Below are 11,128 nucleotides of genomic sequence, written 5' to 3'. Positions count from 1 at the left end.
CAAGATGATCAGAGACGCGGTCATAGCGGACTCTGGTAGGATACCCCAGCGTCCCTCTCGATCTCTCCTGCTCGCCCTTATGGACCTGGTGGACCTTCTGGGAGGCAGCGACTTCGGATCCATCGTCACTTCGGACAGAGCCGGCCTCAAGCAAGTGTTGCTGACGTGCGGAAATTACACGGCGTACTACCTCCCCGCCGAGGAGCTGAGGGGAAAGGATCGGACGGTGGTGCCCGTGGTGACGCAGCACTCGACGAAGGAGAACCTGCTGCGTTACGACCCCGCGAGGTCCATGGTCGGGACCTACATGACAGACATCCCCGGAAACGACGGCGAAAGCAAGGGGTCTTACTTCGTGCAAGAGGTCCTGTTCGCCCCGACCCTGGACAGCCTGAAGCTGCTGAGGAAGGTCGCGGGCCACGCGTTCGACTTTTGGGACATGTCGCTGGAGATGCCCACGCACGTGGAGGCGCTCTGTCCGTCCTTCCAGCAGATTCAGCCTTGTCAACTGCTGATATCGAACACACCCGGGTCCCCCGGCAGGGATCAGAGCAGCCAGGCTGCGTTGGCCTCTCACCTGGAAGATGTGGAGCCGATGTGCTGCGCGCCAGAAGTTAGCCACGCATGGGAGTCCTCGAGCGACAGGAAGAACGAGGGGGACGCCGGCGTTGACTGTTTCGGGGAGGACGCAGTGAAATGCGACCTGAGTCGTTTCACGTACAAAGCCAGCGAACCCCGCATGGTGTACTTCAGGTCAGGAGGGAAAGCGTCAGATGGGAGGCGAAGCAACCTGGTGCCGACGGTGGCCGTGAGAGCGGAGCAGAGACACTTGCCCACGCTGTACGTGTCCACCACGCTCCGGTTCTACAGGCTCTTGAAACGCAGCTGCGTGAAAGGCAACGGAGAGCTCGCGAGCTGCTGGAACGAGACGCTCCAGGAGATGGCCCGGGAGACGTATCTGTCGGGGCAGCTCACGTTCCAAGAAATCAACCAATGGGCGCTGTCTGCGTTCACCAAGCGCGTCGATCCGAACGGGTGGTGCGACCGCATACCCAGACACGTGGAGAGCAAGTTGGCGGACCCCAGGATGATCGAAATCGCTGAACTCGCCATCACGTTCATGAACGCCAAGATCCCAGGCGCATTCGCCGTGGCCGAGCTGCTGCACAGTCCACTTGGGAAGCTGCAGAGGTACTGCGAGTTCCTTAGCAGGTACGCCTCGGACGCTACGTTCAGAAAAAGCGAGCGGGATAGGTTCGCTGCCTCGGTCATGGAGCTGATCAGGAAGGAGTGCGGTTCGCTCGCTCGGCAGTTGCGCTGCTACAGCCAAAACCGGAAAGACGCCGATCCCGAGACGGCCCGCCGAGCGAAAGCCTGCGCCGAAATGGTGGACAGAGAGCCCTGGGAAGTGAACAAGATCCAGAAAGACTGGTACACCATGTGCAAACGCGACCAGTGCAACAAGGAAGACAAGGAAGCGCAAGCCCACGCCAAGGAGGTGAACGCGGCCGCCAAAGTGGCGTTCCTGAAGCTCAAAGTTTACTGCAGCAAGCTCAAGAAACTGGGGATCAACGCAGCCCGCTTTGACGGTGACATGGGCGGCAGAAATCCCGCTTCCGGAGAGCCGGTCGAGCCAGGCGAGGGATGTAGACAGCCCCCGAACGACCGCTCGGAGCTTTTCAACCCCATCCCAGAGCCCGTCCCGGTTTCGACATGGATGAAAAACTTGTCCGTGTTGCTCCTGAGCTACCCTTGGTTGCACGACTCCTTGGGGTACCAGAGAGAGGCCGTGTGCAAGCTCCTGAACCTGGACAGCGCTCTCCTCGGCGAGGCGAACAGGGAACTCTTGAGAGAATGGGTGGCGTACAACCAGGGCACGGTCAACGAGCTCCGCAGGCGCGGCATCAAGGATCGCCTGAGCCGAGCGTTGATCCAATGCTTGGAGTCCCAATCCACGCAGAGGTGGAGCGACAAGGTGGCCCGGTCCTTCGCGGCACTCCAGCGCAAGGCGGCGTCCAGGCGGGTTCCCCGAAGGCACCTCTCCCCGCCGCCGCCAGTCAAGAAGCCCGAGAGGAGTTGCCGCCAGACCGTCGGCAGAGCTCGACGTCGGTTGTCCCCCTGGGCCGAGAGCGTCCGAGCCTCGCGGTCTCCGGCGACCAAGAGGAGAAAGGTCGGGCGCCGCCAGAGAAACAGTTTTTTACTGAGCGAAGCCGAGGAAGACAACGGCCTGGAACCTCTCAGCTCCGAAAGCGAGGAAGAGCCGGAGTATTTGAGCGACAGGGACACGGAGAGCTCTTCGGATTGCGACAAAAGCTCAGACGACTACGATCGCAGCGACAGTTTCATAGACGACGCATCGTCGTCCAGCGAAGAAGACATCGAGGCGGGAGAGGACAACGTCGCCAGGGCCAAGAGACGCGAGGACGGAGTTGACCGTCCGTACTGCGTGTCGCGACCTTCCTTGCCCAGTAGCTCGTACAGACAAAGAGCTGGCGAGGAAGCGGGCTCCAAGGCCAGGTGGAACGAGGACGGGGTCGGCCGTCCGTATTGCGGGTCGCAGCCGTCCTCGCCCTCGTGCAAAAGCGACCGGCGGGGCTACAAGCGCGCACTCAGCTCGGACAGCTCGGAGACGGAAGGCCCATGGGCGATGCGAGTCTCCGCGAGGCCGAAAGGCAGAGGGTCGAAGTCGAGACCATCGGTCGAGCGGGAAAAGAGGCCGGGGCTCGAAACCGCGCTCACGCGGCGACAACGCAACGACACCGAAGACCACTCCAAGACTTACTCCAGCGGCCGCAAAGACGTAAGACGCCCAGAGAGAGGGCTGCAAAAATCAGCCTCCGGGAAACCGCTGCGTTTCTCTGGCGAGAAAGGCAGAGAGGTCGACGGTCGAGGTTCGAAAAGGTCCGGCGCTCGGATCGCTCGTTCGCGCTCCTCCAGTTCGGAGAGTCGAGGGTCCGCGTCTGAAGGCAGCGGTTGGGAATCCGAAGGGGCCGACCTTTCTGACAAATCGACCGCAGGCCTCCGTTCACGCAGGGAGCGTGAGGCCAGGAGCTCCCTGAAGTCGACGGACCTGGGCAGGCGGTGCCAAACCGTCAGGTCTCGCGGCGAAAGGCGAGAGACCGACGGTCGAATTGTGACGTCGCCGGCAAAACCAAAGCCGATCACGCCGGTTAAACTGAGCTGTTCGCCGGGCAGCTCGGAAGCGAGCGACCCGCAGAGAAAGAGGAGCGCGGAGCGCGCGGGGTCTCACGCCGAGCACCCGCAGCTCACAGAGGACCCAGAGCCCACAGAGAACAGAGAGCCTGGAGCCGATTTGCTCGCAGGAGGGTTCGGAGAGGGACCCGGTCGCCTCTGCACAGATGGCAAGGACGAGCGCAAGGCGTCTCAGCGGCGGCTCTCGCAAGACGAAAGCGATGGAGAGGGAAGCGCCCCGTACACGGTGTGGATGTAGAAAAGGTCGAGGAGTGGCTAGCTCGAGCGGTGGGGGCGGACGAAGAAGACGAACCCGACTCGACCTCTTCGACCTCTCCGTTGCACTCCTGTCTTCAGCCAACCTTCGGACAGAACGCATTGGAGTCACGGTGGACAAAACTGGGGCTCTCGTTTGGGACATTAGTTCGATGCGACCGCAGACTGTCTGGTGCACCGCTTCTACATCCGTGGGATCTGTGTAATTATGTGTGATGAAATAAAAATCAAAGTAAGACGCTTTGCTTTGAGTGTTCTTTCTTTTTTTTTTTTCTTGTGCGGTCTCACGGTAAAACTCTGCAGCTCCGATAAGCGTAGAACGTCACACTGCGTTGCAGCAACGCGGAAAATGCCTCGAGGAATACCAGAGTATACCTCTCCGCTTTTACATTTATTTTTCTAAACATAACCTTTTCTGATCTAACTCTTCTTAGCACAGAAAATGAAAATTAAAAAAAAAATGAAGCAAACAAAATACAGACATCATTCGGAGTCTACACGAGGGTCTTTATTGTCACAATGATCAAATGAACACAGTCATGGGTTTGCATCACCCTATGGCGCACTGGCAGAAAGACACATCGTGAATAAGCCTACGCCCAGGCGGGAGCTTGTCTCCTGTTTCCACTTCGCGTTCTCCAGATCCAGAGAGCCGTGCAAACAGTCAGAGCCGTGACACCGATGGATATCATGACAAACAGTCCTCCTGAGAAGACTGAAAGAGAGCGGGGATAGAAACAGTCAACAAATGGGTCCAAAAACCAAATTAAAATATTGTTTGTTTTTTTTTAAAAAAAATACCACTCGCCTCGCTTAACTTTCACGGTCGCTTTCTTGCTGCTTTCGCCAGAGACTACGGTGCAGACGTAAACCAAGCCTGCGTCCTCGGGCGACAGTAACAAGGAGCTGCGGATGTCGTAGAGCAGCTGCGAGGTCCGCCAGACGGCGGTCGTGGCGCTCAGATTCCTGCCCGACGGAGGCTCGGTGGACCAGGTCAGCTCGGGTTCCGGGTAGATCCCCACCGAACTGCACACGGCGGTGTCACCCACCTGCTCCAGGTGGACTTCGGTGACCGGAGCTGCTTTGAAACGAAGACAGAGCTCAGCTCAACCTGTTTTCTTCTAGGCCCAAGCGGCCCCCTCGAAAGGGACCGCCGGCCCCTCTCACCTTCAGCATCCCTCGTCGCATCATTGTCTCTTTCGTGAGTGGCCTGGGTGTCGTCCAATGTCCAGCTGGATGGAGGACGCTCCGTTGGCCGGGTCAGATCGGGTTCCGGATTGATCCCCTCATAACTGTAATTGAAGGCGTAGTCTGGGTCGTAATAGATGTCGTAGTACACCACCTCCTCGTTGACTTTTTGTGTGAGCGGTGAACAAAAAAAAAAGAACTTTTAGTCAACGTCACGATACTGCATCTCAACCCGTAGTGTGGAATTCGCCATCCCCTGTTTTCGCTTTGCTCCAGCCGCGTTGCGCTGACTGTTTGGGTTATGACGATCGCGCTCGTACTCGGAACAATGTCAGCAAGCTTACAGAGCACTCACCCGCCACGCTCTGGGTCCGCGCGACAGTCAGAAGTAGCCACGGTAAGAATGGGAGCCCTGTCATGGTTTAGCTGCTCAGATGGCCGAGGCCCGATCGAGTAGGGTTGGGGTCGCGGAGTCTGCTGCGGGAGACGCAGAAGGACCTTTCGACCGTTGTCGCTCGCCGTCTGCTTCACTTTCGTCCGAAGGGACGCTCGCAGAGCCCGGTGAAGCAGCAGCAGACGTTCGTTGATTGACGCAAACACTATTCCACTTTGCACCACTCGATCACACCCGAAGACCGTTCCGACACGTCACGCAGAATTCCCCGAAGGCAGGTCGCAAAGTCGGGTTACCCGGTGTCTTTTATAAATGGCAGAGGGGCGACAAGCTCACACCGTTGGAGGCAGACGAAGAAGACTCAACCCCTTTAACCTTTCCGTTGCACTCCTCTGTCTTCTATCTCCCTTCAGGCAGGGCCTATGGAGTCCCGGCGACCAGGGCCCTCGAAGACTCTCCGCTCGCACGGCGCACAGAGCTCTCGCATGATGACCTATTTGGAAGAGCTGGCCGACCACGTTGAAGTGCCTCGCTCGGGGGAGGCCTCCTCATCGAGTGGAAACCGAGACGTCGGGCTTGTGAGCGTCTACTCGCATCGTGGGCGTGCTGACGACGGGGCGAAGCGGACGAAGACCGAAAGCTTGTGCTTACGCTTCCACACTCCCTCGGTTGACGAGAGCACAGACTCTGACCTGTGCTCCGCTTCGACGGCTGTAGTGCCCGATGCACCATCTCAGTGTGATCACGTGTGATGAGATACAAAATAAAATCATGTCAGACGTTTGCCCTGTGTCTCTTTTCCTTGTCTGCACCGTCTGAAGCGATCGGCGCGTCAGGTTCGCGCTCGGAGGACCCGAGTGACCTCAAGCAGAATCTCTGGGGCCCTGCTAGGCGTAGCCACATTGTGCAAAGTGCCTCATAGCATTTTCTTGTCCTTTATATAGTTTTTGTCCTAACCACACTTTTTCAGCACTGAAAAGGATAATAACGAAAACAAAACAGAGACATCTTTCAGAGGTGGACTCGATGGTCTTTATTGTAACGGTGATCAAATGAACACACACATGGGTTTATGTCTTATGAAGTAAGTCACTGAGGTTGGTAGATGCAGGAGCCAATCCCCTTTTCATCTTTCGTCGCATCCTCCAGACGATCGCGCAAATCGCGAGAGCAGCGAGACCGATGGGGATAAGGACAAACAAAACACGATTTCGAAGTCGGCCTGAGAAGAACAAGGGAGATGTTCCGTTAAACCGAGAGTTGATGGTGTCCATCAGCTTTTGCAAATAATAAATTCAATTGTTAAAAATAAATAAATAAGAGCACCACTCACGTAACTGATATTAAATGCAAATGTTAAAGATAAATAAATAAATAAATAAATAAATAAATAAATAAATGAATAAATGAATAAGAGCACCACTCACAAAACTGAATTTTCACTGTCGCTTTTTTGCTGTTTATGCCAGAGGCTACGGCGCAGCTGTAAACCAAGCCAGCGTCCTCAGGAGACAGTTCCACGGTGCTGCGGATGTCATAGAGCATCCGTGAGGTCCGTCGTACGGCGGTAGTGGCGTTCAGAGTCCTGCCCGACGGAGGCTGGGTGGACCAAGTCAGCTCGGGTTCCGGGTAGATGCCCTCCGAAATGCACACAACGGTGTTGTCAACCTGCTCCAGACGGACTTTGGTGACCGGAGATGCTGCAGAAACTAAAAGAAGAAAGAAACAAACAAATTTAAAAAAAAAAAAAATTGAAATAAATAAAAAATGGAAAGCCTCTCTCACCTTCCACCTCCCTCGACGCTTTATCGTCTCCTTTGCCAGTGGCCTGGGTTTCGTTGGGGTCCACGTCGACAACCTCGGTCGGTCGAACCCGGGAGTCGCTGATTGCGTGGACAGTCTGCGTGGACTGCTGGGGGGTGGTCATGGTGTGTGTCCGAGGAGGAGGCGTCGGGCTGGCCAGACTCGGATCCCGGCTGGACCCCTCTTCCCCGGCTGCGCCGCCGCCGTTCGACCAGCCAGGTGGAGGAGGAGGCGTCGGGCGGGCCAGACTCGGATCCCGGTCGAACCCCTCTTTGGCGTGACCGTCGGTGACAGGAGCTGCCGCGAGACAAAACTCGGACTTAGGGCCGCGTCTTCGCTTAACGGTCACAGGGGTTGACTTAATCACAACACTTGCGACTCTTACCTTGCACCATTACTTTGACGTTTCTGGTATGCCCATTTCTCGAGCTGACAACGACACAACGGTATGATCCCTGGTCTTGAAGCTGCACCTTTGACAGCAATATTGAAGCATTTCCTTCAAAGATCTGATCCTCGAACAAGGAGGTTCTGTTGTTGACATTCCCCCTGTCAGGGTTTGTTATACCATATGTGAGGAAGGGAACTATCTCTGGATCCTTAAACCAGCGCACTGTTATGGAGCCCTCCCTCGGAACACTGCAGGGTAAGATGCAGGTTTCCATGACGAGGCAGGTAACGTCGGTGTCTGTAACTACATGACAGCGGCTTAAGAAAAAAAAAACAAGAAAAACAAAACCCCACACATTTTCACAAAGATTCATCAAAGTTTCACCATCTGCCTTCCACAACACAACGAGTTCACTCACCCTCAGCTCTCAGTGTCCACGCGAGAGTCAGAAGGATCCACGGTCCCAATAGGAACCCTCTCATGGTTTATCCGCTCTGATGACTGAGGCCAGATAGAGTACGGTTGGGGTCGAGGGAGTCGGCGGTGGGAGACACAGAAGGACCTTTCGACCGTCGTCGCTCGCTGTCCGCTTCGCTTTCGTCCGAGGGGGCGCTGAAGTTTAATGGGAGCTCGGGGAGCCTGGTAAAACCGTAGCAGATGGTGGTGATTCAGTCAAACACTGCATTCACGGCGGAGTTATAAGGGCTTCGTTCGACCCGCCCAAATCCGTTCCGACGCTAGATGGGGAATTCCCTGAAGGCAGGTCAGGAAAGTGCGAGTTCGGGGCGCATCCGAGTTTCTCGAGCTACATATTCCAGAGAACTCGTAAGGCGAGAATCGAAAGGGCATGCTCATACAGTGAAGGCCGCTCGATTCAATGGCTGAACCTCTCTGCCATCTTTGTCTGTCTTCTATCTACTTTCACACGTAATCGTGTGAGATGATACACAAAGTAAAATCTAGTCAGACGTTTAACCTGGGTTTCCTTTCTTTTGTTTTTTGCGCAGTGTGAAGCGATGGGCTCGGAGGACCCTACCGACCTCGTGGTGAAACCCCGTTAAGCGTAGGACGGTCACCCTGGGTTGCCGCAAAGCGCTCGAAGGCTCATGGAGCATGCCCCATCCTTTTTATTTTTTCGTAACCACACTTTCTCATTACTGAAAAAGCAAAAAGAAAAACAAAATACAGACATCTTTCAGAGGTGGACTCTAGGGTCTTTATTGTTACGGCAATCAAACGAACACACACAAGGGTTCACGTAGCAAAAGTAAGCCTGTGAAGTTGGAACAATGCATGAGCAGGCAGATTGGAAAGGTCCGTCGCCGAGAGTCCCACGGTCAGGCGGGAGCGCATCTCCTGGTTCTCCCTAGCATGCTCCATATCCCGAGAGCCAGGCAAATTGCGAGAGCCGCGACACCGACGGGGATCAGGACATAGATCGTCAGAACTTTTCGGAGTCTGCCTGAGGAAAACGAAAAGAAATAAGCCGTGAAAGCGAGAACAGATTGAGGATAGTGACGCCTCTGGCGTTCGTGCATAATCTGAAGTCCAACAGTAGGTGCAAAAAAAAAAGAAACTAAACAAATGAACCACTTGCTTCGCACACCTTCCACCATCAAAGTTGCTTTCTTGCTGTGCTTGCCAGAGGTTACAACGCAGCTGTAAACCATGACAGCGTCCTCGTGCGACAGTAACAAGGAGCTGCGGATGTCGTAGAGCAGCAGCGAGGTCCGCCAGACGGCGGTCGTGGCGTTCAGAGCCCCACCGGACGGAGGCTCGGTGGACCAGGTTAGCTCGGGTTTCGGGTAGATCCCTTTCGAGCAGCAGATGACAGTGTCGTCCACCTCCTCCATGCGGACTTCGAGGACCGGAGCCGCTGCGAGAAACGAATCCTGGGCTCAGCGCAACCTGTTTGCTTGGCGGGCCAAGCGTTCCCTCTCGACAGTGACCGTCGGCCCCTCTCACCTTCAGCCTCTTTCGTCGCCCCATCGTCTCGTTCGGGAGTCGCCGCTGTGCGGTCACGGTCCGCGTCGACGTTCTCTGTTGTTGGACCGTGGTAGCCGCCCTTGTTGGGAAACGGCTGCGTGGACCACCGGGGGGTGGTCGCGGCGTTCAAAGTCCTGCTGGCCGTAGTGGGCTCCGTCGACCGAACCGGTTCGCGTTCCCGGCTGATCCCCTCCGAACTGTCGAGGACCGGAGCCGCTGCGAGAGAAACTAGAATTTAGAGCCGCATTTTCGCTAAACGGTCACCTAAGTCACTCACCGCTCTTACCTTGCACGTTGACATTGACATAAGTGTATCGCTCATTCTTACGGGTTGTAACGTAGCAGGTGTATCTTCCCTGATCGTGAAGCTGCACCCAGGACAACCGTAGTGAGGCATTACCTTTAGAGACCTGATCCGAGAACAAGAAACCTCTGCCCTTGACATTCCTGAACTGAGGGTTCGCGTTGTAATATGAAAGAAAGGGGGTGCCCTCGTTATCCTTAATCCAGTGCACTATCGGATTGTCTCCTCTCTGAAAACTGCAGGGTAAGATGCAGGTTTCCATGATGAGACAGGTGATGTTGGTGTCTGTAACAACGTGACAGCGACACAAGAAAGAAAGCAGAAAAAACATTTAGCCGGCAACCCTCCCGAGCCCCTCTTCGACTTTGTAACCTGACTACACAGACTCATCGAATCGAGCCTCTCAAAACACAGGCTCATCGATCGTACTCGTGCTAGGAACAGTATCAGCAAGCCTACAGAGGACTCACCCGCTGCGCTCAAGGTCCATGTGAGAGTCAGAAGTAGCCACGGTCTGAATGGGAGACCTCTCATGGTTTATTCTGACGGGATACACGAAAGTATCTGTCAGCAGTCCGAAAGGGAACGCGAGATTTTAATAAGAACTGGCGGGCCCTAGTACCACTGGAGCCAACGGACGGTTACACTACCGTACCCCGTACCCCCGGTGGAGCGAGCGCACAGTTTATCTCACCTCTGAAAATAAAGGAGAACCAGACACCTGAACACAATACATTTTATTTTCACTCAACGATACAACAAAAAAAACAATGTGTAGGTCCCTCGAAGGACACCTGAAAACAATCAAACAAACGTGAAAAAGTCAAGTAAAAGTACAGAAACAAAGCCAGCCGAAGCAGATCTCAGTGTAGCGTAGCCGTGTCTCTGGGACATTCATCGACACACATACATGAGCATGTACGCTGCACCTTGGCGGGGGCCTCCGATCGAAGGGCTCCTCACTAGCACCGCAGGTGAGTGGAGACGATGAGGGGCGAAAGTCTGGCAAAGAGGTCGACCAGCGAGCTCTCGGAGGCGCCGTTACCGCACAGGCGTACGAGAGCGATGACGATCCTGTAATACACTTTGGTGAGTTCGGGCACGGGGCTCCGTGCTGCGTGTTTGGAGATCATTACGACGGGGGCCCATTTCAATAGACCCAAGGCGACCCGAGGGTCTGCGTCGTGAGTGTAGCACCTGCCGTCTCGGGACAGCTGCACTCTGTCGGGGCTCAGTAGGTCGACCCCCGCGACGTCGCGCAGCCCGGCCCTGCTCAGGTCCACGGTTAGCGGGGCTCTCGTGCAGTTGAACGCGACCACTTCGACCTTGTGGCTCTCGAACACTCTGACCTTCAGTCTCAGCGTCAGGTTTCGTATCAGGGAAGAAAGCGACTTGGAATCAGATGGAGGCCCCGGCAACGTCTGTTTTCCCCTTCGCGGCGGAGGGTTGCCGAACACCAGCAGGCCGAGCCCGCGGCCCGACTCGTATTTCGTCCCCGTGAGGCTCGGCTCGGCCCGCCACGTGGACCTCTCGGCCGTGTACTCCTCGAACGCGAAGTAGGCGCTGTCCAGGGTGAGCCTGCTGGGTACAACGG

General features: G+C 55.7%; 1 protein-coding gene across 3 annotated transcripts; it reads right to left on the bottom strand.

The window, feature by feature from the left end:
* Positions 1–5,292: 5,292 nt before the first annotated feature.
* Positions 5,293–9,446, bottom strand: LOC144994136 (uncharacterized). 3 transcript variants are annotated; one of them, XM_078950858.1, is made up of 6 exons: positions 9,210–9,446; positions 7,663–7,883; positions 7,239–7,547; positions 6,836–7,150; positions 6,478–6,759; positions 5,293–6,272 (listed from the first exon to the last, which is right to left on the bottom strand). In XM_078950858.1, exons 2-6 carry the CDS (start codon positions 7,724–7,726, stop codon positions 6,121–6,123), a joined length of 1,122 nt encoding a protein of 373 aa, XP_078806984.1. In that variant the 5' UTR covers positions 7,727–7,883; positions 9,210–9,446; the 3' UTR covers positions 5,293–6,120. The 3 variants fall into 3 exon arrangements, with proteins under 3 accessions (XP_078806984.1, XP_078806985.1, XP_078806983.1); XM_078950859.1 differs by lacking the exons at positions 7,663–7,883; positions 9,210–9,446 and having other exon boundaries at positions 7,239–7,326; positions 7,422–7,605; XM_078950857.1 differs by lacking the exon at positions 9,210–9,446 and having other exon boundaries at positions 7,239–7,750.
* Positions 9,447–11,128: the final 1,682 nt, after the last annotated feature.

The sequence above is a fragment of the Oryzias latipes genome, chromosome 8, assembly GCF_053564925.1.
Source record: "Oryzias latipes strain Hd-rR chromosome 8, Olatipes_Hd-rR_3.1".
NCBI classification, from domain to species: domain Eukaryota; kingdom Metazoa; phylum Chordata; class Actinopteri; order Beloniformes; family Adrianichthyidae; genus Oryzias; species Oryzias latipes.
The sequence above is the reverse complement of the archived record's forward strand: the minus strand, read 5'-3'. Positions and strand labels throughout refer to the sequence as shown.

Bases quoted from the DNA above. Each gene is read 5' to 3' on its own strand.
- LOC144994136 (XM_078950857.1), bottom strand. From the start codon at position 7,617: ATGAATCTTTGTGAAAATGTGTGGGGTTTTGTTTTTCTTGTTTTTTTT. The intron at 7,151-7,238 runs GTAAGAGTCGCA...GTCTCGCGGCAG, and splicing joins CGTCAAAGTAATGGTGCAAG to CTCCTGTCACCGACGGTCAC. The intron at 6,760-6,835 runs GTGAGAGAGGCT...TTCTTCTTTTAG, and splicing joins AGCGTCGAGGGAGGTGGAAG to TTTCTGCAGCATCTCCGGTC.